The sequence below is a fragment of the Vanessa cardui genome, chromosome 8 (assembly GCF_905220365.1).
Source record: "Vanessa cardui chromosome 8, ilVanCard2.1, whole genome shotgun sequence".
Taxonomy (NCBI): Eukaryota; Metazoa; Arthropoda; class Insecta; order Lepidoptera; family Nymphalidae; genus Vanessa; species Vanessa cardui.
The window spans coordinates 8,429,193-8,455,948 of record NC_061130.1 but is presented as its reverse complement, the minus strand read 5'-3'; the positions used below and the strand labels follow the sequence as shown (position 1 = coordinate 8,455,948).

General features: G+C 31.2%; 3 protein-coding genes across 5 annotated transcripts in view; 1 reads left to right on the top strand and 2 right to left on the bottom strand.

Moving 5' to 3' along the window:
* Positions 1-458: 458 nt before the first annotated feature.
* Positions 459-7,051, bottom strand: LOC124531679 (sodium/hydrogen exchanger 9B2-like). 3 transcript variants are annotated; one of them, XM_047106173.1, is made up of 13 exons: positions 6,915-7,051; positions 4,400-4,629; positions 4,274-4,297; positions 3,725-3,758; positions 3,493-3,635; positions 2,435-2,666; positions 2,193-2,362; positions 1,893-2,107; positions 1,650-1,821; positions 1,428-1,582; positions 1,186-1,350; positions 883-1,066; positions 459-694 (listed from the first exon to the last, which is right to left on the bottom strand). In XM_047106173.1, exons 2-13 carry the CDS (start codon positions 4,422-4,424, stop codon positions 633-635), a joined length of 1,581 nt encoding a protein of 526 aa, XP_046962129.1. In that variant the 5' UTR covers positions 4,425-4,629; positions 6,915-7,051; the 3' UTR covers positions 459-632. The 3 variants fall into 3 exon arrangements, with proteins under 3 accessions (XP_046962129.1, XP_046962128.1, XP_046962130.1); XM_047106172.1 differs by lacking the exon at positions 6,915-7,051 and adding an exon at positions 6,308-6,426; XM_047106174.1 differs by lacking the exons at positions 4,274-4,297; positions 6,915-7,051 and adding an exon at positions 6,308-6,426.
* Positions 7,052-10,725: 3,674 nt separating this feature from the next.
* LOC124531767 (phospholipase A1-like) overlaps positions 10,726-26,756 on the top strand; it is a 40,862-nt gene continuing 24,831 nt past the window's right edge. Inside the window, exons 1-5 of the mRNA XM_047106289.1 lie at positions 10,726-10,994; positions 13,142-13,256; positions 13,657-13,802; positions 14,390-14,483; positions 15,209-15,360. Of these exons, the coding sequence (XP_046962245.1) occupies positions 10,931-10,994; positions 13,142-13,256; positions 13,657-13,802; positions 14,390-14,483; positions 15,209-15,360 (571 nt within the window). The 5' untranslated portion in view covers positions 10,726-10,930. The remainder of the gene's footprint in view (positions 10,995-13,141; positions 13,257-13,656; positions 13,803-14,389; positions 14,484-15,208; positions 15,361-26,756) is intronic.
* On the bottom strand, positions 16,395-25,513 carry LOC124531943 (aldehyde dehydrogenase X, mitochondrial-like). Its single transcript, XM_047106525.1, has 11 exons — positions 25,338-25,513; positions 22,965-23,069; positions 21,260-21,527; positions 20,395-20,511; positions 19,848-20,035; positions 18,919-19,021; positions 18,571-18,752; positions 18,011-18,175; positions 17,420-17,577; positions 16,939-17,013; positions 16,395-16,494 (listed from the first exon to the last, which is right to left on the bottom strand). Exons 1-11 carry the CDS (start codon positions 25,365-25,367, stop codon positions 16,419-16,421), a joined length of 1,467 nt encoding a protein of 488 aa, XP_046962481.1. The 5' UTR covers positions 25,368-25,513; the 3' UTR covers positions 16,395-16,418.

The window sequence follows — 26,756 nt, the reverse complement described above, 5'->3', positions numbered from 1 at the left end:
ATAGAGATTACTAGGTTACTTTATCTACTCGATTTACACAGTTTATATTTAGGTAGTTAGGCCTACTAAATGTTGATGTTTTTTACAACTTTTTTCGTGTTCATGTTTGAAGGAAAGAAAAATAACAGCCGGTACCTCAGCTTATTGAGAAGAAGGCTTGGTATTGCATCACACTCCATTAGGGTATAATGGATACACATGGAAGATTTACTATCGCCACAAGCAAATTTCCTTTATAAAAAATAGTAGTGTTTGTCCGGATTTCAAAGTCAGTTAAGATTTTCATCGTATAATCAGTGAGCAATCAAGACTTGTTCCCATATTCACATTCCATGTTTGTATTGTAACGTACGTTACTTCTCAGTCAACACTAACCTACCCATTTTTTACGTAATATTGTTTGGAAAAACTTCTATATCCAGTAACAGTTACGGTTCTCAATAAAAAATGCATTGTACACAAAATACTTACATATTTTAATGTGCATAAATATACCTATGTGTAAATAGTATTTCTTGAAACAAAGCCTTACAGTTTATTTTAAAGTAATAAATTTCATAGAACTTTTATAGAAATCTAAGTACATTGTTAAGTAAATTATAGTAAGTAGAAATATTATTTTTTATATTTCGTCATAAGGATGTATTTCTAATCGTTTTATTTTCGTTCTCAATTGAAATATCTTGAACCTGGGCTGAAATAAAAAAAAATCAAAATCATCAATATATCGCTATACATACATATTACTTAAATGGATTAATTTCCAAAATATATCATTAATCATACATCAAAGTAAGTAGTGGTTTGTTAACTACATTGTATTGCTATCCAAACACTAGGATATGGAAATATTAGAGAAGTATTGATTTATAGAATACTTACAATCACGACTCAGCAAACGAGGTCCAGCTAGAGCGATAAGTATTGCACCGATAGGAGCAGATATGACCACACTAAGAACGCTTACAGCCAAGATTGCCTTCGCATACCTCTCTTCATCCACAGACGAATTACCAGCTGTTTGACCGTTATGAACTAAATCTAGTGCTGCTGGACCCAGTGCTGCCTATCGAGCAAAATATTTTTATAAAGCTTTAAAAATATCATCACATCAAATGCTTTTGATATTTCTAACCAAATTTAATCAATCGATAATAATATAAAAAATAGATGTGTTTTACAAACCTGAACTGTAGCCTTTGCTAACCAAGTAAGACCAATGAAAAGTTTCTCTTTATTGTTTAGGCCACATCCGAAGCTTATCAAAAATGTGGCGATAACACGTAATAATAGACATGATACTAGACAAACAGCACCCATTGCTATAACTTGAGGATCTAGGGCACTGACCTTAAAAAATAACACTTTAGAATATACTTTTGGTATGATAAATGTTATATACCTTTCTAAAATAAAATTTTACATACTGTGATTTGAGCTCCGGTAAAGGCAAAAAGTATTGGTTCAAAGAATATCCACAATATTCGAAACAGATTGCTGACCGGGTTTTTATTTACGGGCCAACCTTGTTTATCCCAGTAATACGCAGCTATAAAACCTGATGATACTATTGCTAAAGGACCTAAGATATCAAACAATCATTAGGATATCGGCATAAAGATATAATTTACTTTTTAAAAACATCATACCTGCACCACTCCAGCCAATTAAACTTGATATAAATAGTGAAAATAGGCCACCCAAAAATAGAGCTAAGAATCTTAAAGGGACTACGTATACATCTCCTCTTTCTGGAATAATAGATGCAAAAGCACCCCAAAGTGATCCAAGTACCACGCCAACTATTATTGATAAAGGACCCTGAAATACAAAATTTTAAATTTTATTTATGAAATCTTTTAAAAATAATAGTTGATACAAAAAATAAGAACCTTTATAATGTTAAAAGTCATTGAGCCCGTTGAAAACATCGCATTAAGTATGATTGCAAATACAGCAACACTGATGGAATCGTCTATCGCAGCTGCAGCCAACAATAATGTAGGTATACCTTTAGAAACACCAAAGCCAGCGTCTCTCAGTCTAAACAGACATGGTACTACCACGGCTGGAGAAACGGAAGCAATCATGGAACCTAATAAAAATGCTGCAAGTAACCACATTTTATATTGGTTTCTTCTTAAAATGGCTGGTCAGTAAATAGAATTTTTTGTTTGTAACGATTAACTTACCCCAAATCCATGGTAAGCCTAGTAGAAAATGTGTAGTAACACTAATGGCTACACATTCGACCAGCCAGGGTATGAGTCCTATTTGTAAAACAGCTATATAGTGTTTTTTAAGTACACCAGCGTCGAGACCAAGACCAGCTCTTGTCAATATGATTACTAATGCAATTTTTCTACAAACATAAACATGTATGAGGTAACGCTTAGGCACATAAAGATCTTCAGGATAACTACGAGAACTTTACCTCAGATCTTGGTTTAGTTTTCGATATTCATCAGTCATATGTACTAAGTGTAAGTTTTGAAACATTATACCCGTCAGTAGCATTCCAATGAGCGCAGGTAATGTTGTGATTTTTAACCAGATCCAACCAATTAAGTACGCGGCTATTACTAAAATTGTCATGCTTAATAGTTCCCCATTCAAGCTCACTGCTTCACCTATTTCGGCGTACAAAATACCCCAGACGAGGAAGACTAAAAAACATTATTTATTTATTCTTTATTGCAACCAATCTTAAAAATAAAAATAACGTTTTTGTTACACAAAAGTTGCATGAGGTGCAACAGGCGGCCTTATCGCTAAGAAGCGGTCTCTTCCAGGCAACCCTTATTATGAGAAATATTATATAAATTTATAAATATATATAAATATTATATTAAATTTATAAATATTTAAATATAATATATAAATTATATAAATATTCAATTTATTTTTAGAAATATCTTATAATATTTTAATACTATATTATACTATTTTTATTCGGAGTTGTGCTCTGAGGGGTTCAGTCTTGCATTGAATGAACAGGGGTCCGAAAGATTATGTATCGGGTGACAATGATCATTTGGAACTGGGACACGTGCGGTTGTACCGGTAGTGGGTAGCAGTAGGGTAGTAAATTCTCGCCAATGACTTGCGAGAGGTTGTTACTTATTGTTATTTTCGATATACTTTGACAAAATTACGACCGATTCTCATCGCGTAATGGGTAAAGCGTTGAAACAGGTACGTGAAATGGATTAATTATCAAAATATTTTTCTCTGCGATCTTGACTACTTAAACGAACTTAAAATATGTTATTATTGAATTTCTCTTGCCCTCCAAAAAATTAAATATGGAAAGTGGGTACTTTGAATACTGTATTATTAAAAGAAATCGTAAATCTGTCTATTATAAGATTTTATTTACTTATTACTCCGCAAATAAAGAACCTATGTCCTAAGAATCAACAAACCTCAATAATAGTGATTCGACAAAATGAACTTAAATTATATTTTTTATTACATAATCTAAATACTCACAGAATAAAATTATACACAGTTGCTGGGCAGACTGTCTAAAAGTAGGAAATATAGGAAAGGGAAACATTTTTGCCCACCATGAAGGTTGCCACGATGGAGTGGGGTCGGCTTGGTGGCATCGTAAACAAAATTGGTACCACCATCTTAAAAAAATACATTTTTAAAAAATAAATATACAAATATATAAAGAACGTCTTTTTAGTAAGTACAGTAAAAATTAAAAAATACTTACGATGTCTGACCTTCCTTATCATGGTTATTTTCGTCTGTGAAATAAAATTTATAACTTAAAATCTAAGGTTTAATTCAATTTAAGTACGCTTGAATTATTTTGGGTACTGGATAAATTATGTCCTTAAAACTTTGTTTATGTATAGGATTCTGTATTTATAAGAAACTAGCGTATTGCCTTAAGTATTAGCAAAGGTTTCGTCGTATTAATTAGCATGATTAGCGATTATTTTGAGCACTGGCTTTAGAGTAACAATTTAAAACAACATCTATACCATTTTTTATTACAATTACTACTTACATGATTTAATTGAATTTAGGTCATTAAACAAGATTTAGCCATTTGTATGCTTTGATGTTTTATATTTTCCTTTTTACATACATGTGTTTAATGGTCTTATATAAAAAAAATAGTTAGCAATAGTAACAAGCAATGTGGTGTTAATATTGTACAATTGTTGACTTATATTGAGGTGATAATAATTAGTGTTATTTAGTGAGTATTTTATAATTTTTCAGTTTTATAATAAACAAATTGATTATTATTTACCTATAAACGTATACACACGAACACCTATAAACATAAAATTGAGTATTTACAATGAGTTAATGTTAACGACAAATTTGACAAAGGAGGTTACAAGACAAAACATATTATTCTAAAAGTAGGACTAACCTGTAGTCTGTATATTTGATTCCATGACTACTATTATACTACAATTAAAACAGTACAACTTATAACAGTATCGTTCTCCTGAAGTATTTGACAAATATTATTCTTTGATAACATCCGATTGTACGAAGAAAATAGTCTAGACCTCACATTAAGCAAAAACAAACGTGTTCATTAGAGAGATAATATGATATCTCAACTTGTACAAATTTCCAAATTACAGCTGTAGTGACCTGAAAAATTAATATGCATTGTATTTAATACTTAGAGAAATCATAAATATTCTAGTATTTTTTGTGAAGAAATAATTTTATATATTTTTAATGCTATTTCAGGTACAATAGTCAGTGACAAATAAAAAAATGATAGAAGTTGTACGTTTTTACTGTTTTTAGTCTTGAGAGATCTTTATTAAATAAATTATTTTAAATTACATGTTTACAATATTGTGTTATTTTACGAAGTAGGCTTTAATATTCTATACTGATTGGTTATAAAAGTCTTACATTATTTTTAATTTAACAATATTGAACTGCGGGCAATTTATAATGTAAATATTTTCTAAGAAAATAGCTAAACTATAATTATTTATTGGATAATATCGCTGATAAGACTCTCTTGAATTCTAGATATCGTCCAGATTACACGATGTGAGTTAAAGTAAGGTAATAATTACATTTTATAATATACATAGCATTAAAGGAGTTACTCATAAAATTATTTAATTACAATTTAAAAAAGCACGTTATTCACTTTATCACTTCATATTTAATTAAAAAGATCAGTACTTAAATACTTTTTACGTAAACCGAAAAGGTAAGATAAGTAGGTAGATAATTTTCAGAGGTCATCTGTACATCACGGAAGATAACAATATATTTTATAAAAATCACTACTTATATGTAACGATAATGTTTAGATTTGGACTGAGTTGAGTCGGAACGCTTATGACCCTCACGAGAAGGCCATGTTAGCGAACAAGTCAAAAGTCAACAAGATTGTATTCACAGTAGAACTGGAATCATTTTAAAATTTAATTTTATTACAATAGAATATAGTCCATTTTAGTTTGTCTTATAATACTTAATACAGTCATGTGCTGTATGAATACGCATTGTGATTATAGTAGAGCATGTGATCTAAGGTTAATATGTTTTAAACATTATTTTTGTGACGATGTCAGTAATGAAAACAATACACTTATGTTGTATTATGTACCTTATCAGCACGTTCGATAACACTACATATTAAGAAGTAAATTTTTGTTTTGATTATTAGTTGGTTAAATGTTATCTAAGTTTATATTGAACTTATTTAATTTTTTTTTACTGGCACAGGCCATCGGTAAGTAAGAATAGCGTAAAAGAAAATGAGTAGAATGTTTATTCTCTAAAAATAATTACAATTTGAATGAGTTGGTTTCGAAATTGTGATTTCACCCTCCAAATAAATATACAAATACGATATCGAGGAAAATCGAAGTTAAATCTAGCAATAAAAAGTAGGTTTTAACAATACCCAAAATCACAAAAAGTTATTTAGTACACTTTCATCTACAGTCTTTAATACTGTATGATTTTAATGGAATTGTGTTTGGTAAGCGAGCCTACTTTTTTGTCACAAAGATTTCTGCATTAATTTGAAATATAATAAAACATCATCAGTTATCAGTTCATCTTAATAACGATCTTAAATTATGTTTATTATATATTATGAAATCAATTATGTTTCAATTCCGAAGTAAATTGAATAAGATATTTAAGGTAAGATTTTTCACCAAGAACTCATATATTTTTATACCATATATATATGGGCTATGTGGCCTATGCACAAGGTTGCCAATTTATAACAATTATAAAAGATTTGTTACGATTGTGTAAGATTTAGCACTTTAGAACGCCGATACCTGACCTTTCTGAAAAAGTAGATGGCATTGGTGGCAAAAGATATTTTAGGTTTCTCTTTTCTGTCGTGCAGACACACGAGCGTCACGAGCGCTTTTTGATCGCTGGATTCACGCGATTTTGATTAATCACCTTTCGTTAACATGAACGTTTTACCGTTGAGGGTAAATCGTAATGTGATATTGATTTGGGTCAAAAATTAAAAAAAATTGCAACAAAAACATTTGACAGAGAGATAAAAATAATGTTTGCTGGTGATTTACCGATTTAGAAAAGGATATGCGTAACCATTTCGTGCACCTTTTTTGATTTAGTAAGTTTATTTGCCACCGCCTATTACTGCATGAAACTTTGAAGTGGCAACACCGTCTGAGCTTTCATCAGCTGTCACAAATCGTAATAAGTTTTAATTATAACCAATGAAGTTATAGTTTTTGAAACAAAACAAGAGTTTGTCAACAGTTCTTTATCCTATTACGTATTCATTGAATGTTCATTAATGGATTTATATTTAAGCTCACAAGTGTCCAAAGTAATAAATATCAAATAAAATAAAAATAATGCAAGAGTAGTTTTAACCTAAAAAAATTAACCAACTAAGATTATGTACTTACTATTGTATTACATATAAATATTGTTTATTTCAAATATTTAACAGAAGAAGTTACTTTATTTTTTATATGATGTTTTGATTAACTATATGTACCTATAATAACACAGTGTCACCACAACAATAACGCGTCCAGTTATGGTTTTGGTTTTGCATTAGTATTCTTCTCACTTCCGCAAGATGTCGCGCTTCGCTATAAATAACTAGAAAATATTTAATTCTGCTATCATAAAATTGTAATGAAACAAAATATTTTGATTATTAAACGGCTACAGGAACACATTTTTAAATATTATATGCAGTCAATTCCCAGTCTTCTACATTTTGTTGATAAAACAAATTATACTCGAGAAAGTATCTACATAATTCTATCTTTATACAAGAAGACCTGTGTACTTATATGTTATTGCATAAATTTGTTAACCCATATTGTAAAATTGCTAAATTGAAAAAGACAAAATAGAAATATATAAATCGATTTCTTATCTAAATAGTTCAAAATACTATAGGTTAAACAGCACAGTCGGACCGTGTTGTGCAGATATGTAGCAAAAAAATCTTAGATGTATCGAGGATCATAGTCTTCGATCAACGATAAATAATAAATCTTAATGTAGGTTTATTATTAATTGTTTTAATAATTTTGCTGGTTATTTTTTAATTTATTAATAAACAAAATAACCGTCGCGCGTACCTTTCATTTAAAGATTGTGCTGTATCGTATCTCACTCTGCGACAAAAAATAATTAATAAATCATAATGTACATTGATTGATAATATAACCAAAAAGTTGAATGATTTGTCTGCTATTGGTCTAGGATTGAATAGGACAAAAATAATCACAATTCATCTACTAGACCAGACAAGTAATTTAGGTATCACTTTTACAAGGGTACCTAATTTGAATAATACACATACGCCGTAGATACTTCATGATAGTGTTTCGATCCCTCTCAGAGCTCAGGGCATTTATTGTAAATTCAAATTGTCTTTTAAACTATATCATTCGAATTACGAATATACCTTAGAAGATATTGTCGATTCCAAATTACGTGAACCCAAAAATTGGTCGCTGCGAAACGTGTGGGCGGATAACTAACTATAACAATCATAAGTTGACCTTGGTAGTTAAAATTATACAAATTTGAGACTATGCTGCGTAAATTTTTTGATCTATTTTTAAAACAAAATGGACGACTCTAAACATTTTTTATGATGATGATACACTTATAAAAAAAACAAAAAATAAACGTTTTAAAACAAATATACTTACCTACTTAATATTATTTTTAAATGCACTTCTATTTCCTTTATTAATAAATTGGATGGGCTAGTGCAAGGTCGCATGGTAGCGACTTTAGTACTTAATATAAAACGCCTTGCGGATGAAATGAGCAACATTTATACTTCTGAATTCTTTCTACAAGTAATTTCAATCGCAATATTTACTGTGAAGTTTGTGTATCATAATTTCAGCTCTTAAATAAATTACTAAAGCAATCCAAAATATAGGTTTTTGATTACCTACTTGGTGGTAGGACCTAGTGAGTCAGGGTATGTACGACGCATTTATCAATAATCTACCGCCAATACATAATATTGTTGTGGTTCGATTTGAAGGTAAAGTGAGACATTGAAACTACAGTTATTTTATCTTCCAAGTTCCCAAGAATATTGCTATCAATATTTGGTATGAGGAAAAATTGAAAAAAAAACTTTTTAGGAGTCTAAAAAAACCTTCCTTCTAAAACCCCAAAGATCTAAATTTCTATGACAGACTATAATATGAAAGTACCGTAAGTTTTTAAAACTTAACGGTACTTTCATTTATGGCCGGATTAAAACCCATTCAGGTTAGTCAGTCAACCATCTTCCCTCAGGGCGAAATATATCATAATTACTTAAAAATATTAAAATTAGTTAAGCCAAACAAATGTATATCAAGCAGACTGACAGCTTTATATTTTTAGGTTATTTTTGGCCGACACTATAATTATATTTAGAAGTAAAATGTTTCTATGGTCTAGAAATGGAATGCAGATAGTAAATAGCGGAAACGATGAATCGTTTCCGCTAATCATACCTAGCATGCTTAATCATACCTTTTTTTCTGAAATAACATCAGTCTGCTCGCCTTATACTTAATGTCATCAATAGTACTACCATTAGGTAAATGAAAATAATATTTATTTATATAAAAATTAATAGAACATGACGTCCTTACATACAGATATATAAATACGACTTAAACAAAGTTACTGTATGAATATTGACAGAGCGAAACGGTGGAAAGAATACATTTCCCCGTTGAATCGCAATTTTGATCCTCCGGCCAAAAAAAAAACAAATGAGCACCCTCACCAGTGGAAGCAATAAGGCAAGGTTTTATATTTTTAATAAATATTTTTCTGCTACTACTCTAAGGTCCAAATTATTCCAAAGGAAATGGGACAAGAAATATGATTTAGACGAAAACGTAACTATCTAGTACACTCCGACCCAGTTATTTTTAATTCTAAACAGTAACGACCAATTTAATCGGTATTTTGACCCCGTTGACAAGTTAACAGGGAACGTGCTTTGATTTGACCATTAAAACGTTGTTTCACATTGACTGTGGGGTTAAAAACGTGTTGATAAATTATTTAAATATATACCGAATTTAATATGAATTGATTGTTAAAATACAAAAATATTTTAGAGTTAAAAGCAGAGAACAAAACGGTGATTAAAAGGTCACGCGGTGTATACATTGTACATATGCAGGTATGTAGACTTTTACGCTAGTGAATTTCATTAAGTCGAATAGTAATTTGTTCGCTAACCGTAAAATATTACACCGATTCAATTCGGAGAAAAGTTATGTCTTAACGTTTCTTAATTTTTTGTACTTCTCATAATTAATGGTTTGATGTATTCCATATGATATTAACGCCGGCGCAGCAATAACTCAGCGAATACACCCGGGGAGATTCCACTGACTAAAACCCCAAAATTTTCCATTCGTTGCTCTTTGGCGAAGCCACGAGAACGCTCTCGCACATATCCGCGAGTCCGTTAGCAATTGTCTCGCTAGACTTAAATCTCTACTCTTTTTTTAACGGTCAGAACACTTGGTGTTCCTGAGACTTTTATAAGGCCTATTTTACCAACTGCCACATATATAGATATAATAAGTTTGCGTTATTTATCCACTTATCATCTCTCAATTCAGTAGGGTATCAAGCCACCAGAAAAGTAACGCATAATCCACGATTTTACTTTATCGTAAAAAAATAATTGCAGCTCTCATGCTACTATTAAAAAGTCGCTAAAGTACTTACTACCCCTTGAATTCATTCTTGTGTTTATAGCCTATATAATAAGAAAGTTTGTTTGTGTTTGAAAAGTCTCTCAAGGTTGCGGTGCAACGTATTTGCGCACTGGCTACCTACAGGTGGAGAGAGTATTATGATAGGTAGCATTAATGATGGATTGAGAACTATATTTGCTGTAAGTATGTATGCGGCTATATTTTATGAATAATAAATCCTTAAAAAAATATTCATATTTTAGTGGTTTATTGTTGAAAAATCTTTATACAGCAAGTAGATTTAGAAATTCTAATATTTAAGTATTTAAGTATAGATTTTGATTTATATTCATCCAAAATTCAAAATACATAATAGTAATATTTAAAATAAACATGAAATAAAATATTCTATAAATGATTACAAGGAAAGTCATGTGAATGATAAAGTCTGATTGAAGTGAATGTGAAAAGTCCAAGCCTTTCTCGAGACACGGTAAGCAATGCGGAGTCACCATAATGCCAAGTATAGCCGTACACCGCGAAGACGTTTACGGCATTTAACATCATCGGAAGAAAATGAAACTAATTGTTACGATTTGTTCCCGTCAAAAATCAATCATGAACTATTTATAGCATTCCAGTTTAGTCTCAATTAAAAACTTTTATAAAATAGTGTTAAAAGATTGAAAATTTGTGTTGTATGAATAAAGAAAATTTGTGCATTAACAATGGCGTTAAAGTTTGTAACTGTTGTTAAGCTAATCATTTTTGCATTCGTTTTTGTAGATTCCGGTAAGTTACTTTATTTTATTTTTAATAAATTTATAGTTTTAATTATTTTCTGTTGAATTAATATTTATCGTTTTAGCATTATATCATTGCATATATTTTATGTATTAGATAAATCAATCAAACAGTTTTTTATACTGTACCTCATAATAAAAGTAAACAAAGTTAAGTGTCGTAGATTCTAAATTACATATTAAGCATTCGGTTTTAAACTTTTAGTGCTAATGTTTTTCTATATACAGCCTACAAAACCTGTCTAGCAGAGAAAATAACAATAATATAAAATATCTCTCTGTGTTGCTCGTTTATAAGGAATTGATAAATAATAATTCCTCTGTGGATCATTATATTTAATAATTATATTGTCACTGATGTTAGAAGATATGCAAGGCAAAGGAAACTTTCATGAGAAGTGCCAAATGTATATAAAATCACTACGTATTAAAACACGCTTATAAATATAGGTACAAAATAAGGAATAAAAAAAACCATTACCGCGAATCGTTAACGAATCCGTTATTTTGAAAATTTAAAATTATTTTACAATGATAAATGGCAACTCTGTAGAAACATTTCAATGTCCATTCTAATCGGGGGTGGGGGGAAACATTGACATTGAATAACTTGGTGTTATCGGCCGAGACTCGAGATCTGGATTAATCTATGGTATTGATTAATGATTCATAGTGAAATGAGTTTTAAATATCAGCGAATCGTCGGAACTTCGAAAGTATAAGTTAAGTTGGATGGTAGAGATTATTTGGAATAAGTTATATTATATACATATATATATATATTAGGCAAGTAGACAGTATTAAAATTTTCACGATATGGGATGAAGAATCCTTTCAAATACGTTAATAATAAAAGCATAGAAAATTAATTTTTGAAAAGATACATATGTTTATTCAAAATACGTATCGGTACTAAGTAGCACGGATATTCTCGTTAACATTTGGAGTAAAAATTATACTAGTGTACCTATTGCTGCTGACAATTTAATTTAATTAATTATTTTTGTTTGGTTGTGTACAATATAATTTACAATATTACTACTCGCGTCTATAATTAAATGCATTTTCATAATATTAAATTTATTGTATATTTTGTAATAGAAATTAATCCATTAATACGTAATAATTCGTGTGCGTAATTAATACCAAACAGGTGGAAATAATAATTAATCAAAAGAAAAGTTATAATCCCGTAATAGAAAATAATCCTAGTTTTCGCAGTTGGCTAAATGAATAGATGATACAGAGGCGACAAAACACCGTGTGAATGATGGTGAAAGTAAACTATACACCGGCTTCTTGTTCTAATACACATATAATGTCTATATAAAACACTTTCCTTTATCATGCTCTTCGTTGGTATTCAATGTGGTAATATGTACTTAATTATTTATTTTATTAATTCAAATTTAGGTCAGTAGGTATATAAACTATTTATTAAATGTACCAGTGGAAAAAAAGCCCTTTCAGATCATAAAATAATTAAATAAAAGTATTGAAAAATAAAATGATAAATCTTAACGATTTAATTATTTAATGTTATACTCATTATGAGAGTACTTTAATCAGCGATAATAACAATTAAATAAACAGAGCGTAACATTCGTGATATACCTAAATTATTATTGTATATTTGTAAATCTGAGTACATATTTATAACCAACCATGTGTCAAGTTACGAAAGGGTTTTTAAAGGAATCTTGAAATTTAACATGTAACTCCTGTATTTACTAGCCGTTTTGTATACGCCTTTGTTGCTTGTACAAAGGTTTGTTACGTCTGTTTTTTGTTTTTAGAATTCCCGTCAAAACTCCCATGACGTTAGATCCATCGGCTTAAAGACAGTGCATTGTATGTTAGATAGTCATATGAAATTGTATTGAGTGGAACATTCATTGGATACATTCACAGACTTGACCGAGCTATTATTTATTTGTAGATACACAAACATAATACTGTCAAAAAATATATTAAATTATAGACGAACACAATTTTGAACTAGTCAGGTGTTTTTTTTTTTAATTTACAATCAAAAAATAAATTATCGCTATTAATAATTTAATTTATTTGGCTATGATAATAAATAAAATCTGTTTGACATTTATGTTATGTCTATTTTTTTTCTTTCCACAATAGTCCCCGAAACTGATAGCAATTTAATGCCAATGCTGGACTTTCGATATTGGACGTGTGTCATGAAACGAGAATGGATGTGCCCCGACAGTGAAATCAATTTTTATTTATACACGCCGTAAGTATTAAACAAACCGGTTCATACGTTTTATTATAACGATCATATCGAATGACTGCGAACCATTTGCATACGATCACAAATAGATGTAGCCTTAATTTAATAACGGTGATTTTGAACAGTTTAACTTTTACACCGACTATTAAAATTATTAACTGACACCAAATTGAGCTGAGATAGAGATGGCCATAGCATCTTAACCGATCATAGCGCGCATTCAAACCCAGGCAACCACCACTGAATATTCATGGGCCTAAATTTTGTTTATAAATTTATCTCGTGCTTGGCGGGGAAGGAAAACATTGTAGGGAAACCTGAATGTGTCTAATTACATAGAAATTATTCTTATTATGTTTCTTTTACAATAATCAAATTACGTATATCAGTGTTCCATGGGCAGGGAACGACCATACATGCAATGGATTGATGTCCGACGAAAAAACAACCTGGCTTCCTATGGATGGAAGCTTTCGAGGAAGAATGTACTCATCATTCATGGCTTCAATGGAACACATTCTAAAACACCCATGACGTTCCTTCGAGATGGTAAGTTTGGTGGAACATCAAGAATATCAAAATACCTTTTACTTTATCCAAAACCTAGTTAATAAATATATCACATCATAATATATTAATCATTACATAAATATCGAATAGAATACAGACAAAAAATACGTATTCTTAAGAGTGCTTATTCGTATTGGCGCTTCTCAATATCTGTAATTTTTACGTGTAGCAGTTTGTTGCGTGTATAATCCCAAATGCTACAGTAAAGCGAATTGATATGAAGCATTGTGATGCTGTTACATTATTTATTCTGTATTTATATATTATACTGGACACACTGTTAATACATAATAAACTTCTTAAAAATAATAAATGAAAACTTTGAGTAAAATCGATTGTCACTGTAACCGTAAATTTAAAATGTTTAAAATGTATAGTCATTAGAAAATATTTTTATAGCTGTGTGTTAGACATTACAAAAAAATCTCCATATATATAAGTAATTACCACTGATTTGAGAGACCTCAAATGAAGAGTGTAATTTTGTACAAAATATCTAGATTTCAGTATATATGTATTATCTATGTATCCAGACGAACAGTTAAAATCTTTTTTTTTTGTTACAGCATATTTATCTCGCAAAGACTACAACGTGTTTATGGTGGACTGGTCTGCTCTCACAAGATTTCCGTGTTACTTGTCTGCGCTCTCTAACACGAAGTGAGTGGATTAAATCCTTAGTATCCTTGTAGTCCAGCATCGAGACAACAAAAAAATCGAAAACATGTTTTGAAAATTACGTCGCCAGCTAAGTTGTCATTAAATTTCACCACCATTAATTAACATGTAGCTAATTCCTATAGTAGTAAGAAAATAGGTAAACAAAACAAAACAAAACAACCTTAGATTTAAGTATTTCTTGCGATTTGCTAAAAAAATTGCTGTATTGTGCACCGCTAAGAGTTTATGGTTAATATAGGTTTATTTATAATACGACACGATTACACATAACTACTTATTTTCACTATAATTTTACAACCAAACTCCGATAAAAATTTCGTCGACTTTCACGATGCAATTTTTTCGCAAATCGATAGAATATAGTAGATTATTAAAGCTCTCTCCGACCAATGATCTCGATCGTCCGATGATATCGCGATAATTTGCTGTCAAATGTTGTTTATGTTTTTGTTTATTTGGCTTTTTTCTTCTTATCGTTAGAATAGAGTATAATCCTTATTTATAGGTAGTTATTGAGGAGAAAACGCGACCGTAAGTCAAAATAAAAAAACGACTCCTTTTATATCATGACTACGTAGAATGCAAAGTACTTCCCCGTTTAATCGTATTTTCTATGTTCCATTAAAAAAATATAATAACACGGGGTGTTTTAATTTTTTTTACTAAATGTAAATACGTTATACGATAATTTGTTTTCTTTCAAGGTTAGCAGCACAATGCACAGCCCAACTTTATTCGTATTTAACGCAAGCTGGAGCCTTAGCTAAGAAGATCACGTGCGTGGGACACTCGTTGGGTGCACATGTTTGTGGAATGATTTCGAATCATCTTACAGAGAAGCAGTACAAAATTGTCGGTAAGTGTTTTACTATTAAAATGAGATCCTATTTTTTATGATATTTTATTTATTATAACGTTTGGTGGCGACATACACAGGTATGCTTCACTTAATTGTTAATTGACGAGTCAAAAGTGCTTGTATAAAGATAAAAAATATTATAACTGTGAAAATAACTCAGTCTGTCTATCTGTCGCTCTTTCACCACCAAATCAATGAACGGAATTTGATGAAACTTGGAATGAAGCAAACTTAAACTACAAGAAAGAACATAGGGTCCTTTATTGCCAAATAAACATGACAAACAAACCTCTAAAACGCGAGCGATGCCGCGGGCAACAGGTAGTATAAAATAAAAAAAAATAATAACACGAAATCGGTGAAATCATTTCGAATAACACGCGCAAAAAATTACACTCACCAGACACTAAAATTGTCTACTAATTGCGAGCTTAAAAAAACAAAAAACAAATGAAAGCTACGCAAATCGTGATTTTTATTTCTCGTAATATACCTAGCATGCCAGCCGTTTGCGGTTGAGGTGTGCTAAATTATAGCTCAGACAATGCAATTTTGAATTTGCTTATAGCTTTAATTTTTATAATTGTTTCTGTGTTGAAAAGTTTAAAAATACAACTTTTAATTACAACACAATTCAGGTCGCTGATAATCTAACTTACAAAAATACGAAGCAGATTTTGTGAGGATAGCAATTAACGTGCTGATGAAAGATTTAAAGAATGATAATTTTTTTTGGTCATGAATTAGTTACCAAGAATTCAGAATACCGTTGTACATAGGTCTTGTAATGAAAATAAGAAATTTTGAACATTTTTAAAGAAACATCGGTACTTTCACTAACAAAATTAAGAGAAAACATTTTTAATCTAAATATTATGTTAATTTGACGAGTAAATATCATTTTAGAGATCTCACGTGTGGTTATAACTAATACTACACTTTTAATAACGCTTAGTTTCAATAAAAAGTTAAAATGTATTAAAAACTTTTATTTCAAACAAGTATAAAGTGTATTAACAAATAACAAAATCAACAAGACATTATTTTATTTTTTCTTATAATAGAGGAATCTTAGGAAGTGCCACAGTAACAGTCTTTGCTTCTAAATATTGATTAATACCATCCTCACCCCTGAAACAAGAACATATTGATTATATTAATGTAAAGAAGAACACAAAACTCTTATTTAAACCTCTACAATTGTTGCTTTATTATATTTTCCACGTGCAAGGGACTTTGTTTTATAATATGTAATGATTGTGTGTCATCTAAACAAACACAAACAAACACTATTTTTTTTTCAATTTAGTGTATTAAAAATAAAATCTAATGTCAGTTTGGAAATGAACCTAAAAAAACAGAGTAATAAAGTCAGGGTAATATTCACTGGTTTGTCTAACCAGTGAATATTACCTATTTATTAAAATCGATTTTTTTACAAACTGAAGATGCTGCGGTGATGTGAACATTTTGTCATAGCATGGCTTATAACTGAGTTCGAACATGGACCAACCAGGATCTACTTTGGCTATTAAGTACCAAATTTAGGAAAATCATGTTAAAAATAAAACTTACAATTCTCTTCCGAGACCAGAGTCTTTGAATCCACCAAATGGAGTTTGACTAGAGACGTGATCGTACGTATTTATCCTGAAAGAAAAGTAGTTTTAGTAATGTTAGAAGAATTATTGTATCAAAGTGTACGTATATATATGTATATATATAATATATGTATACCTATCACTCGAAAGAGTCGGTAAAACAGGAAAATAATATACAATATATTCGACATAATTAATAGATGGGAAAGTAAGAAGTCTGATTGATGTATCATATTTATGAATTTGTATATATATGTTTTTTTTTTTATATTATGTGTTTTAATAATATAAGGCCGATTATTAAGACTGCTAGATGCATATATGACATAGTTACAACTAAGGATAAAAAAACCAATTAATCAATTATTTTAATATGTAAACACGGGAGACACTTTGAAATGGATACTTAAAAAAATAGATAATAGAGCCTGGATTATAAACATATGCTGTCTTACCACACGGATCCGGCACGAACATGTTTAGCGAAGGTCAAAGCGGTGGTAATATCATTGGTAATAACGCCAGCGCCAAGACCATAGTTGGTGTCGTTTGCGCGGTCTACAACTTCTTCAAATGTATCGAACTTGAAAACGCTCTGGACTGGTCCGAAGATCTAAGTAAAACAGGTCACTTTTAAAACGGTAATCCTTGACGCTTAAGCTTATTGTAGTTAATAATTGTAGACTTAGTTGAATGTTGAGCTTTTTTTGAGCATTCGACAATGAAGGAAAACGTCACCAGGAAACTCACTTATATTATATGCATTATTGTATTTTTGTTGCATGATATTATTTCCTTTTGCCTGTGGTTGAACTAGCTCACTCACCCTTCAAACAGGAATGCAATAAAACAATACTTGGCGGTGGAGCGGGTAGTAACAACAGCGCACCAAATGGTAACAAACTGGCATTGTTCTAACAACTTTCATCAAAATCAAACCGTCTCCTTAAGCAATAATGATTCCTTAGCCCAGTGGTGGGACTCTTACAGGGAGCTATTTTACTACAACATATTTCGTAAAATGCAAGAAATGTATGATATGTAACCTCTTCTCTTGCGATCTTCATGTCATCCTTGACGTCAGCGAACACGGTGGGTTGGATGTAGTAGCCCCTCCTATCCAGCTTACCGCCGCCCGCCACGCAGCGCGCGCCCTCCGCCCGCCCCGCCTCGATGTACGACAGCACTTTGTTGTACATCTCTTTGTCGATCTGAGAACACGGACATTAGGCCTTCAAGTGACACTTGGCACGGCATCTGGTCGTGACTGACGATTGAGCAGATAGTTAAATTCCTGACCCACAATTGTTAAACGCGCTTTACATACATTTTAGATACCCAATAGTCGCAACACAACCCGATGGTCGCAGTTTATATTCGGAAGAACAATGAGTGAAACAAATAAACATATTACAGCAGAAACGACTTTGCCATGTGATATATACAGGAAATTAACGGTGGTAAAATAAGCTTTAAAACTCTTAACAGGAATAAACAGCTATAGTCCAAAAATCTTACATTAACGGTCTGTCATTTAGCTAAAACTTGTGTTGTTTCAATCGTAAATACACGCAACACAATTACTAAATTAATATTTGATGTCTACCTGTGGCCCCTGTTGTACGTCATCGAAGGGGTCCCCGACACTCCTGTTCCGCGCGATCTCTGCGGCCTTGGTCACGAACTGGTCATAGACACCGCTCTGCACATACGTGCGCGTACCGGCGCAGCAACATTGCCCGCCGTTCGCGAAAGCCGCCGCGTGCGCGATCTGAGCGGCCTTCTCGACTAAACGAAATCATTAAAATTATACAACATAACTCAAACTAAAACAAACAAGAAATAAGTAAAATACATTTTTATATCTAACTCCTCTGTTATACATCTATACTTATTACTAAATCAAGATATAAAACTTTTAAAATGAAGTTTCATTATAAGATATTTTACGTACCATCAGCATCATTAAACACCACTAATGGGCTCTTTCCCCCCAATTCCAATGTTACTCTTTTAAGGTTGGCGACAGGAGCGGCACCTAAGATTAGTTTTCCCACCTAAAATTATAAAACTCATATTATACATAAAAATCAATTAATGCTTCAAAAATAAATTGTTGAGATAAAATCAATTATATTTACTCTTACTCTTCGGTTATAACCGACGTTGTCTACATATTCATATGTTTATAAAACATGAGTGAAAACATTTCCTTTAATTACCATACAGAAAATTTAAAATTAAAAAAATTATGAACGATTATTCGGATTTTTTATCTTCCTACATTCGCAGTGGTTATGTCTGTTTTGGGTATTATAAAAATTCTAATAATAGCAGGCTATATTATAATTACATATTTATAAAGCACGTCCATAATTACGAGTATTGTTCGTATTTTAACACTTTGACTATTTCACACTACGTTGAGAGAAGTTCTAATTACTTCTATAATAACCATAGTAACCTCAAGATTAGTATGGAATAAAAAGTCTTAGAGATGTTTGTTTTTCGATGTTATAAACTAACGATACTTTTGGTAATGTAGGCAGTAAATTTTATTTTCTTTGCTTATATGATACATAGTTCATTTCAGTCATTCGTCATTGATGCACAGACATAGTTATAATTTTGCAAAATCGGTCTTCCTCCTCTCCTGTGTCACCCGAACATGATCTAAATCATCAAGCAGGTTTACATCGCTTCCTATTATATTTTAAAAATGACAGAATAATGACTTATTCCCAATTGAAGTATAAAAATATCAACTAGTGAGTGGTCACTGCTGGGCAATGGCGAGGAGTTGGCAACAAAAGAAACCAAAATGAAAAGAGTAAAATTATCCGATTGCTATAACAATACATTTTTTAAAAGCTCTTTACTGACCTCTGTAGAACCAGTGAAAGCAACTTTATCCACATCAGGGTGATGAGTGAGAGCTGCCCCAGCTGTGGGTCCGTACCCGGGAACTATGTTCACTACCCCCGGAGGGAATCCCGCCTCTTTGATAAGAGCGCCGATCGCGAGGGCAGTTAGCGGGGTTTGTTCAGCGGGCTTCAATACCACCGTGCATCCTTGAAATATAATTAAAAAAATAAAGAGGCAACAAAAGATTCCGATGTTCTCGAAAATCTGGGATCGGGGCAGTATTGTAGTTGGGTTGCAGGTATTTATACTCACGTGCCCCGTCAGCCTGTAAAACGGTTGCACCTGAATTATATCTGACCTGGAATATGGACGCTCAGTTTTTACGTATCAATAATAGCGACGGTTTTAAGCAAATCACATAATTTATAAATAAAATTTTGTTTTCTGAAATTTACTCTCACTTGCTTTAAGTTTTAATCCTTACGTGAGACTGTTTCGATACAAAAATATATTCTGTAAATATTCTCATAATAATGAAAGGAAAATTTATATTTAAAATAAATACCTGCTGCTAGAGCTGGGGCTAGTTTCCAAGATAGCATAGGAATTGGGTAATTCCACGGTATAATTTGGGCGCATACACCAACGGGCTCTTTTAAGGTCATAGACAAAACATCGCCATCTGCAAATATATGAGATAATACAATGTTTTCGTGGAGTCATGGCAATTTGTTTGCATAACTAACACGCTTCTTTATTCAGGAGATAGCGTGATATTGTGCGTCACACAATAGAGAAGTTGAAAGTTCGAACTCGTGTACTATCATTTTCAATATTCTTTCAATATCAAAATTTATCAACCATTTATCAACCAATTTTCTTTAAATATTCAATTAAAGCATTCAACATGGCACACTTTGATTGGCGTATTTCAAGTTCTAATGCTGCCAAGTGTCAGCGTATGCCAGAGGGTGAATACAATGTTTTTTAAAAAGTACTGCAAAAAATACGAAAAAATTAGGAAACGCACGTACTATAAACATGGTATGATGTACAAATTAACTTATCATCGAGGAACTTAACAGCATAGTATTAAACAAATTATCGTATTGATATTCTTTATCGATGATGTCGTAGTGGTGTCATTATAATTATTGTATTCGGTATCTAGCCATTGTAGATGTCCACCAAAATGTGACAAATAACATGAATCTTGAAAGATAAAACTCTTATTTAGATGGTCGATATTACGATCATAGTAACAACTTGTAATTTCGTTTCAATTAATTAATTAATTTCATAACTACAATTATTTGAATACAATTGATTGAATGAATTAATTACAATCAAGTGTTATTTTCGCTTAAAAAATGCAATGACGAAAATTAAATAATTTTCTATAAAAAATATTAAAATTTTCAGGGACATACCAGCTGGAATCGTGCTGCCTAAAATTTTGTCAGCTTTTCCTGCGTAGTATCTTATGACGCTAGTTGAGTAATAAACTTCCTCTTCAGCTATTTTAACTGGTTTTCCGCAATCTAAAGTTTCGAGTTCCGCTAAGTATCTCGCTTGCGATTCAATAAGTTCTGCTAGCTTCAACAATAGCATTCCTCTTCTCGATGCGTCCATTGTACGCCAATGCGAGTAGCGATGGAAGGCTTTCCTTGCTGCGGCGACAGCTATGTCGATATCAGCCTAAAATGAAAAATTCATATTATAGTATTTAAAAATTAAAATATGAATACTGTTATTACTGATAATTCTTGCTTCTTATAATTCTTTAATCGATTAACAAAATATTAGTTTTCCTTTTAACATTGGTTGATTTAAAAAATCTTAAGCTTTTATTATGCCATAAATCACAAAATATAACTTAATATAAATTAATATTGGGCAACATCTCATACATTACTCGGATACCAATGTAAGTAGCTAAATATAAGCATAATAAAGGTAATAAAGAGTCGAGATGGCCCAGTGGTTAGAACGCGTGCATCTTAACCGATGATTACGGGATCAAACCCAGGCAAGCACCGCTGATTCATGTGCTTAATTTGTCTTTATAATTCATCTCGTACTCAGCGGTGAAGGAAAACATCGTGAGGCAACCTGCATGTGACAAATTTCATAGAAATTCTGCCACATGTGTATTCCACCAACCCGCATTGGAACAGCGTGGTGGAATATGTTCCAAACCTTCTCCTCAAAGGGAAAGGAGGCCTTTAGCCCAGCAATGGGAATTTACAGGCTGTTGTAGTAAAGGTAATGTAAGTATTAACGACCGTACCAAAAACATCCAGACCCAAGACAACAAAAAAATCTAATGAACTTTATCTACATTGACACGGCCGGGAATCGAACCTGGGACCTTGGAGTGGAGTACCCATGAAAACCGGTGTACACACTATTCGACTACTGAAGTACAGTAAACTACGATATCTCCGAAAATTAAAATAATTAGCCATTATTATTATTCTACGTTATGTCAGAATATAAATAGGAATTGTTAAAATAATCTTTACATAAAAATCTAATTTATATTTAAAAATAATAATAGTTTCTGGAACGCAGAGCGAATATGACACATTCATGTTGTAATATGAAGAGTCGATTCTGACGGACTCAAAGTGTAACTTACAGTCGTAACAATATTGATCCGTAAGCTGATCTGTGGCTTTGTATGGCAGTTCATATTACTCTTCGAATGTTGACATGTTTTGTAAGCAACGTGAGGTAGTTTGTACTTTTTTTAGAATGTTTGAATTTTATCAACAGTCAAGAGACTTACAATAGTGTCATTTAAATTGGCAATAAAATCGTAACATATGAATACATATTACGTCTCGTAGTGTAGAGTTGTCTACAAAGGCTTAGGATCAATATCATGTATTTTTAGTAAGAGGATCCAGTGTTTCAGACTACATTTTCTATTCATTCATTTTCAGTTCGCAATGTATCGGAACTTTACTTAGGTATTATTTTGTGGCTATAGATGAATAAATAATGAAAAAAATCGCAAAACTTAAGACATCGTTTACAGCGATTGGTTATTTTATAATAAGATATTATGTGTTTGTACACATTTCTTTAGGTTCTTTTCTGTAGGTTTAAATTTTGTAGTGTCCGACATACCTTATCTCCTTCAGCAACGTTAGTGATGACATTCTCATCTTGTGGATTTATTGTCGGAAAGGTCTTCTTACTGACGGCATCTACCCACTCATTGTTGATGAAAAGCTGAATAAAAATATTGAGTGAATTATTGTAATGCTGCACTGCACGATTGTGCTGGAGGATGTACATATGACAGTTTTCTGCGACATGATACATTATTATTGAGAATTTCACTTAGAAAAATGGATCTTCACGATAAATATATTAAATAACAAAAAATACTATTTTCTGAAGACCTACTTTTAGAAGAAACTCTTTCGTCTAAAAGCCGTTATTTATTGAACTAAATGTGAAAATCAATTTCATTTTGTCTATTATGACGAGATATGTATGATGCGTTCAAAATAATTAAAATATACTATACCGATAGCACAATTGCTTATAAGGAGTAGGATAAAGTATATATAGATTTTGTTTTATTTGTAAGTTTATTTAGACATTTAAAATATTGCATTCTATCTTTCAGTGCTATATGGTAATAGCTGCTCCCTCGTTAATACAAAACTAATATGAAAAACACTTTATACTTTGTATTAGTTACAATATTTTTTTATTTGCTGTATTTTTTGATTAAACATACAATATTTGGGTCGGCATTAGAAATTCGCATCCCGAATTTGATGATAGTAGGGGTTGTTTCTTAAAGGGGTTGTTCCCCTCTCTCGAAATTTACCACTCCCAACCCGCGGAAACCCATAGTTTTTTTTAATGTGCGTTTAAAGTTACGTGTAACGGATCGATATTTTACATTATAATTAACCTTAAATCATTATTTTTATGTTTATTAGCTTTTTTCTGTATTATATTTTAACAAATACTATATTAATTTATAGTAAAAAAAACGTGTAAAAGTTTAATTTAATTTTGTAGTGAAGCGATTCTTTTGTAAAGAAAATAATAATCACCCAGAAGATTTTACGAACATGATAATAGAATACAATATAACATAAAATATAAAAAAGATCCATTTATCGCATTATTAAATTTAGTCAAGTATATATACAGATAAATGGTTCTTATAAATTTCTAAAATATACCTATTGTTGTCTATTTTTCCCCCAAAATTAACAGCTGTGAGGGGCACAGGAGTGGCGAAGCCACTCCGGCAACAAAAATAGCAGATAGTTATAGTAGCTAAGGATAGGTTAGGTTAGGTTAGGTTAGATTTTATGACCAAACGCTGCGCAAGCCGAGCGAGCGAAGCGAGCGTGCCGCGGCAGCGGCCGGCGCAGCGCCATAAATCACATTGTATACCAATAATTGGAATTTTATATCTCTCCCCTTCCAAAATGTAACTAACAGTACGAATTTTGATGATTTTAGTATTGAAATTTAAAAATTGAAATAAAAAAAATCTAATGATTTCCGCGCGGGGGGAGTGGTGGTGTAGGTGCTACACCACCCCCCCTTACCCCCCACCCCTTCCCCAACCTTAAATTCGGGATGCGAATTTCTAATGCAATCCCCAATATTTATATATCACATTGTAAAACTTGCTTATAATCTAGTTGCGTTAACTTCGACCGCCGATCCTTAGGTCGAGAAAATGTGAATTAAATGAAGGTAGTTTCTCAATTATTTGAATTTCGAACGTTTATTGTGTACTCAAATAAATAAGAATTGAATAACGTTATTTTTTTATTAAGATAACATATTGTTGTACTGAATAATGGGAAAGATTCATCTTAATAACATTCTAAATATAACTTTTGTAACTTCATGCGTGTTTTCTTACGGATCATTTTTATTGTTTTGTTATGTAATACAAAAGTAATATTCATACGAAGGATTTATCTCTTTAAATATTCAATTTTCAAAAAACTTTTATTTGTATTATACCTATAAAAAAAACCTCAAATTGTGATCAAATTTCGACAATCAGTCACGAAAAATGCTTATGTGATTATATTATTATTAGTATAACCAGACAAATCTGGTTTGGATATATAAATTTATAATTGCTTTTTAAAAATTTAAAAGGTACTCTTAAATCGCAAAACGATTAACTTTTCAGTTATATTTAAAATATTTAATGACTTGAACAAGTTTTAGTGCATTTTAAACAAAATATAAAGGAGTGCAATAAATAATATAATCTTAAAATATCTACTATATTGTACGCTTAAGTTGTAAGCAAAATCAAGTTCTTGATATCGAGAAACAAATATAAAATAATCTATCGCAACGTGCTCAAATAATAAGTGACCTTGACAATGATTACAATGATAGTTTCAGTACCTATACAGTTAAATAGCTTCATTTGCTAAAAAATTGAAACTTATGTTATCCGTGCTGAACAGAAAGTAATAACGTGTAAACAATTTTACGTACCTTAGTGTATTTCACTTCAACTTTAACCATTTTAAGTCTTAGTTATACCGGATGAATAAAATTAAGATTCCACGTATACTGATCTATCGAATATTGACTATACAGTGGGTAATTACAATTATAAAAAAAACGCCGGTGCCGGCCTAGTCCGAACAAATATAATCGCTATCTGCTCAGCGAAAACTGAAAAGAAGTCAGTGTTGCCGCTTCGAAAATTTCCTTGATTTAAAATAATTAAGAAAATTTACAAACTTGAAACAATTGAATTAAAATTACATGTTTTGTTAATTTTATTGGTACCAGCGTCATTTTTTGAATATACGGATAATTACGAAACTCACGGTTACGTTTAAAAGCTGTCTTCGATGGTATGTAGATGGCTCTGTTTTTTTTTTTATTAATTGGTAGGAAAGGTAGATGGCGCCTTAATTTAAAAAACGAAAGCACGATATGATAAAATGTAAACAATAAAATTATATTTATTCACTATTTCTCAAAAAAGATATATTAAAACGTAAATCATATTTATGTTGAGTCACTTGCTGATTAGATCATAAATTATCATTTATTTTTAGAAACGCTGTACGATATTATGTGTTGGACGGTGAAAGGAACAGTCGTGGGGAAATCAATGTGTCTGAAATTATTTTTCTTATTCTGAACTTACATAATTTATGAGTTGTTATCTGATATCTCTGTTTGTATTTTGTTTAATTTATTAATATATTTATGGGTACATTTTCTATCCAAACCATTTACAATTTAAACAAAAATTATTGATCAAACTTTCATAAATGTTTTACTAATATTTAAAGGATATATACAATTGTACTAAATAATACGTATATGTCAATTCGTAACTTCAGCTTGCACTTATATTTTAAAAATAAGTATCAGCTATTCTATTTTACAAAAGTGCTCTCTCACATATCTTATACGGATTTATGTTCCTTTTAAGATTATGTTTAATAGCTCTTGGTTTGAATTTTAAGATTACAATCTACAGTTTTATTGATGTTTATCTTTTCATGGCTCTTTATTTGATGTGGAATAGTCAAAATATCGTATTAATTAGTTCATTTTGTGTTTATGCAGCAGATCTTTATACACATATTAGGTACTAATTGTGGCTCAGGTAAAGCGTTGTAAAGTCGTCGGGATTTTATGCAGGATACAATTTGAGACTTTTCATAGCGCCCATGATAGATGCTTGCTATCTGGTCTATATACGAATCCCATACAAGTTTGTCATCCAATTTTAGGCTAAATACTTTACTCTTTTTATTCGATTTGCAATGCTATTTACTTTAAGTGATTTCACAACTCAGACAAATCGTGCTTGCACTATGGTTTAGTGAATTAAGTGTGCATAATTAGAAAGACGAATGATATCATCTAAATAGAATTATAAATTATCAA

Bases quoted from the DNA above. Each gene is read 5' to 3' on its own strand.
- LOC124531679 (XM_047106173.1), bottom strand. From the start codon at position 4,424: ATGGAATCAAATATACAGACTACAG. The intron at 1,822-1,892 runs GTTCTTATTTTT...TTTGTATTTCAG, and splicing joins TGACTTTTAACATTATAAAG to GGTCCTTTATCAATAATAGT. The intron at 1,067-1,185 runs GTTTGTAAAACA...TTTGCTCGATAG, and splicing joins TAGCAAAGGCTACAGTTCAG to GCAGCACTGGGTCCAGCAGC.
- LOC124531943 (XM_047106525.1), bottom strand. From the start codon at position 25,367: ATGGTTAAAGTTGAAGTGAAATACACTAAG. The intron at 20,512-21,259 runs GTATGTCCCTGA...ATATATTTGCAG, and splicing joins AGGCAGCACGATTCCAGCTG to ATGGCGATGTTTTGTCTATG. The intron at 17,578-18,010 runs GTTACATATCAT...TGTTTTACTTAG, and splicing joins TGAAGATCGCAAGAGAAGAG to ATCTTCGGACCAGTCCAGAG.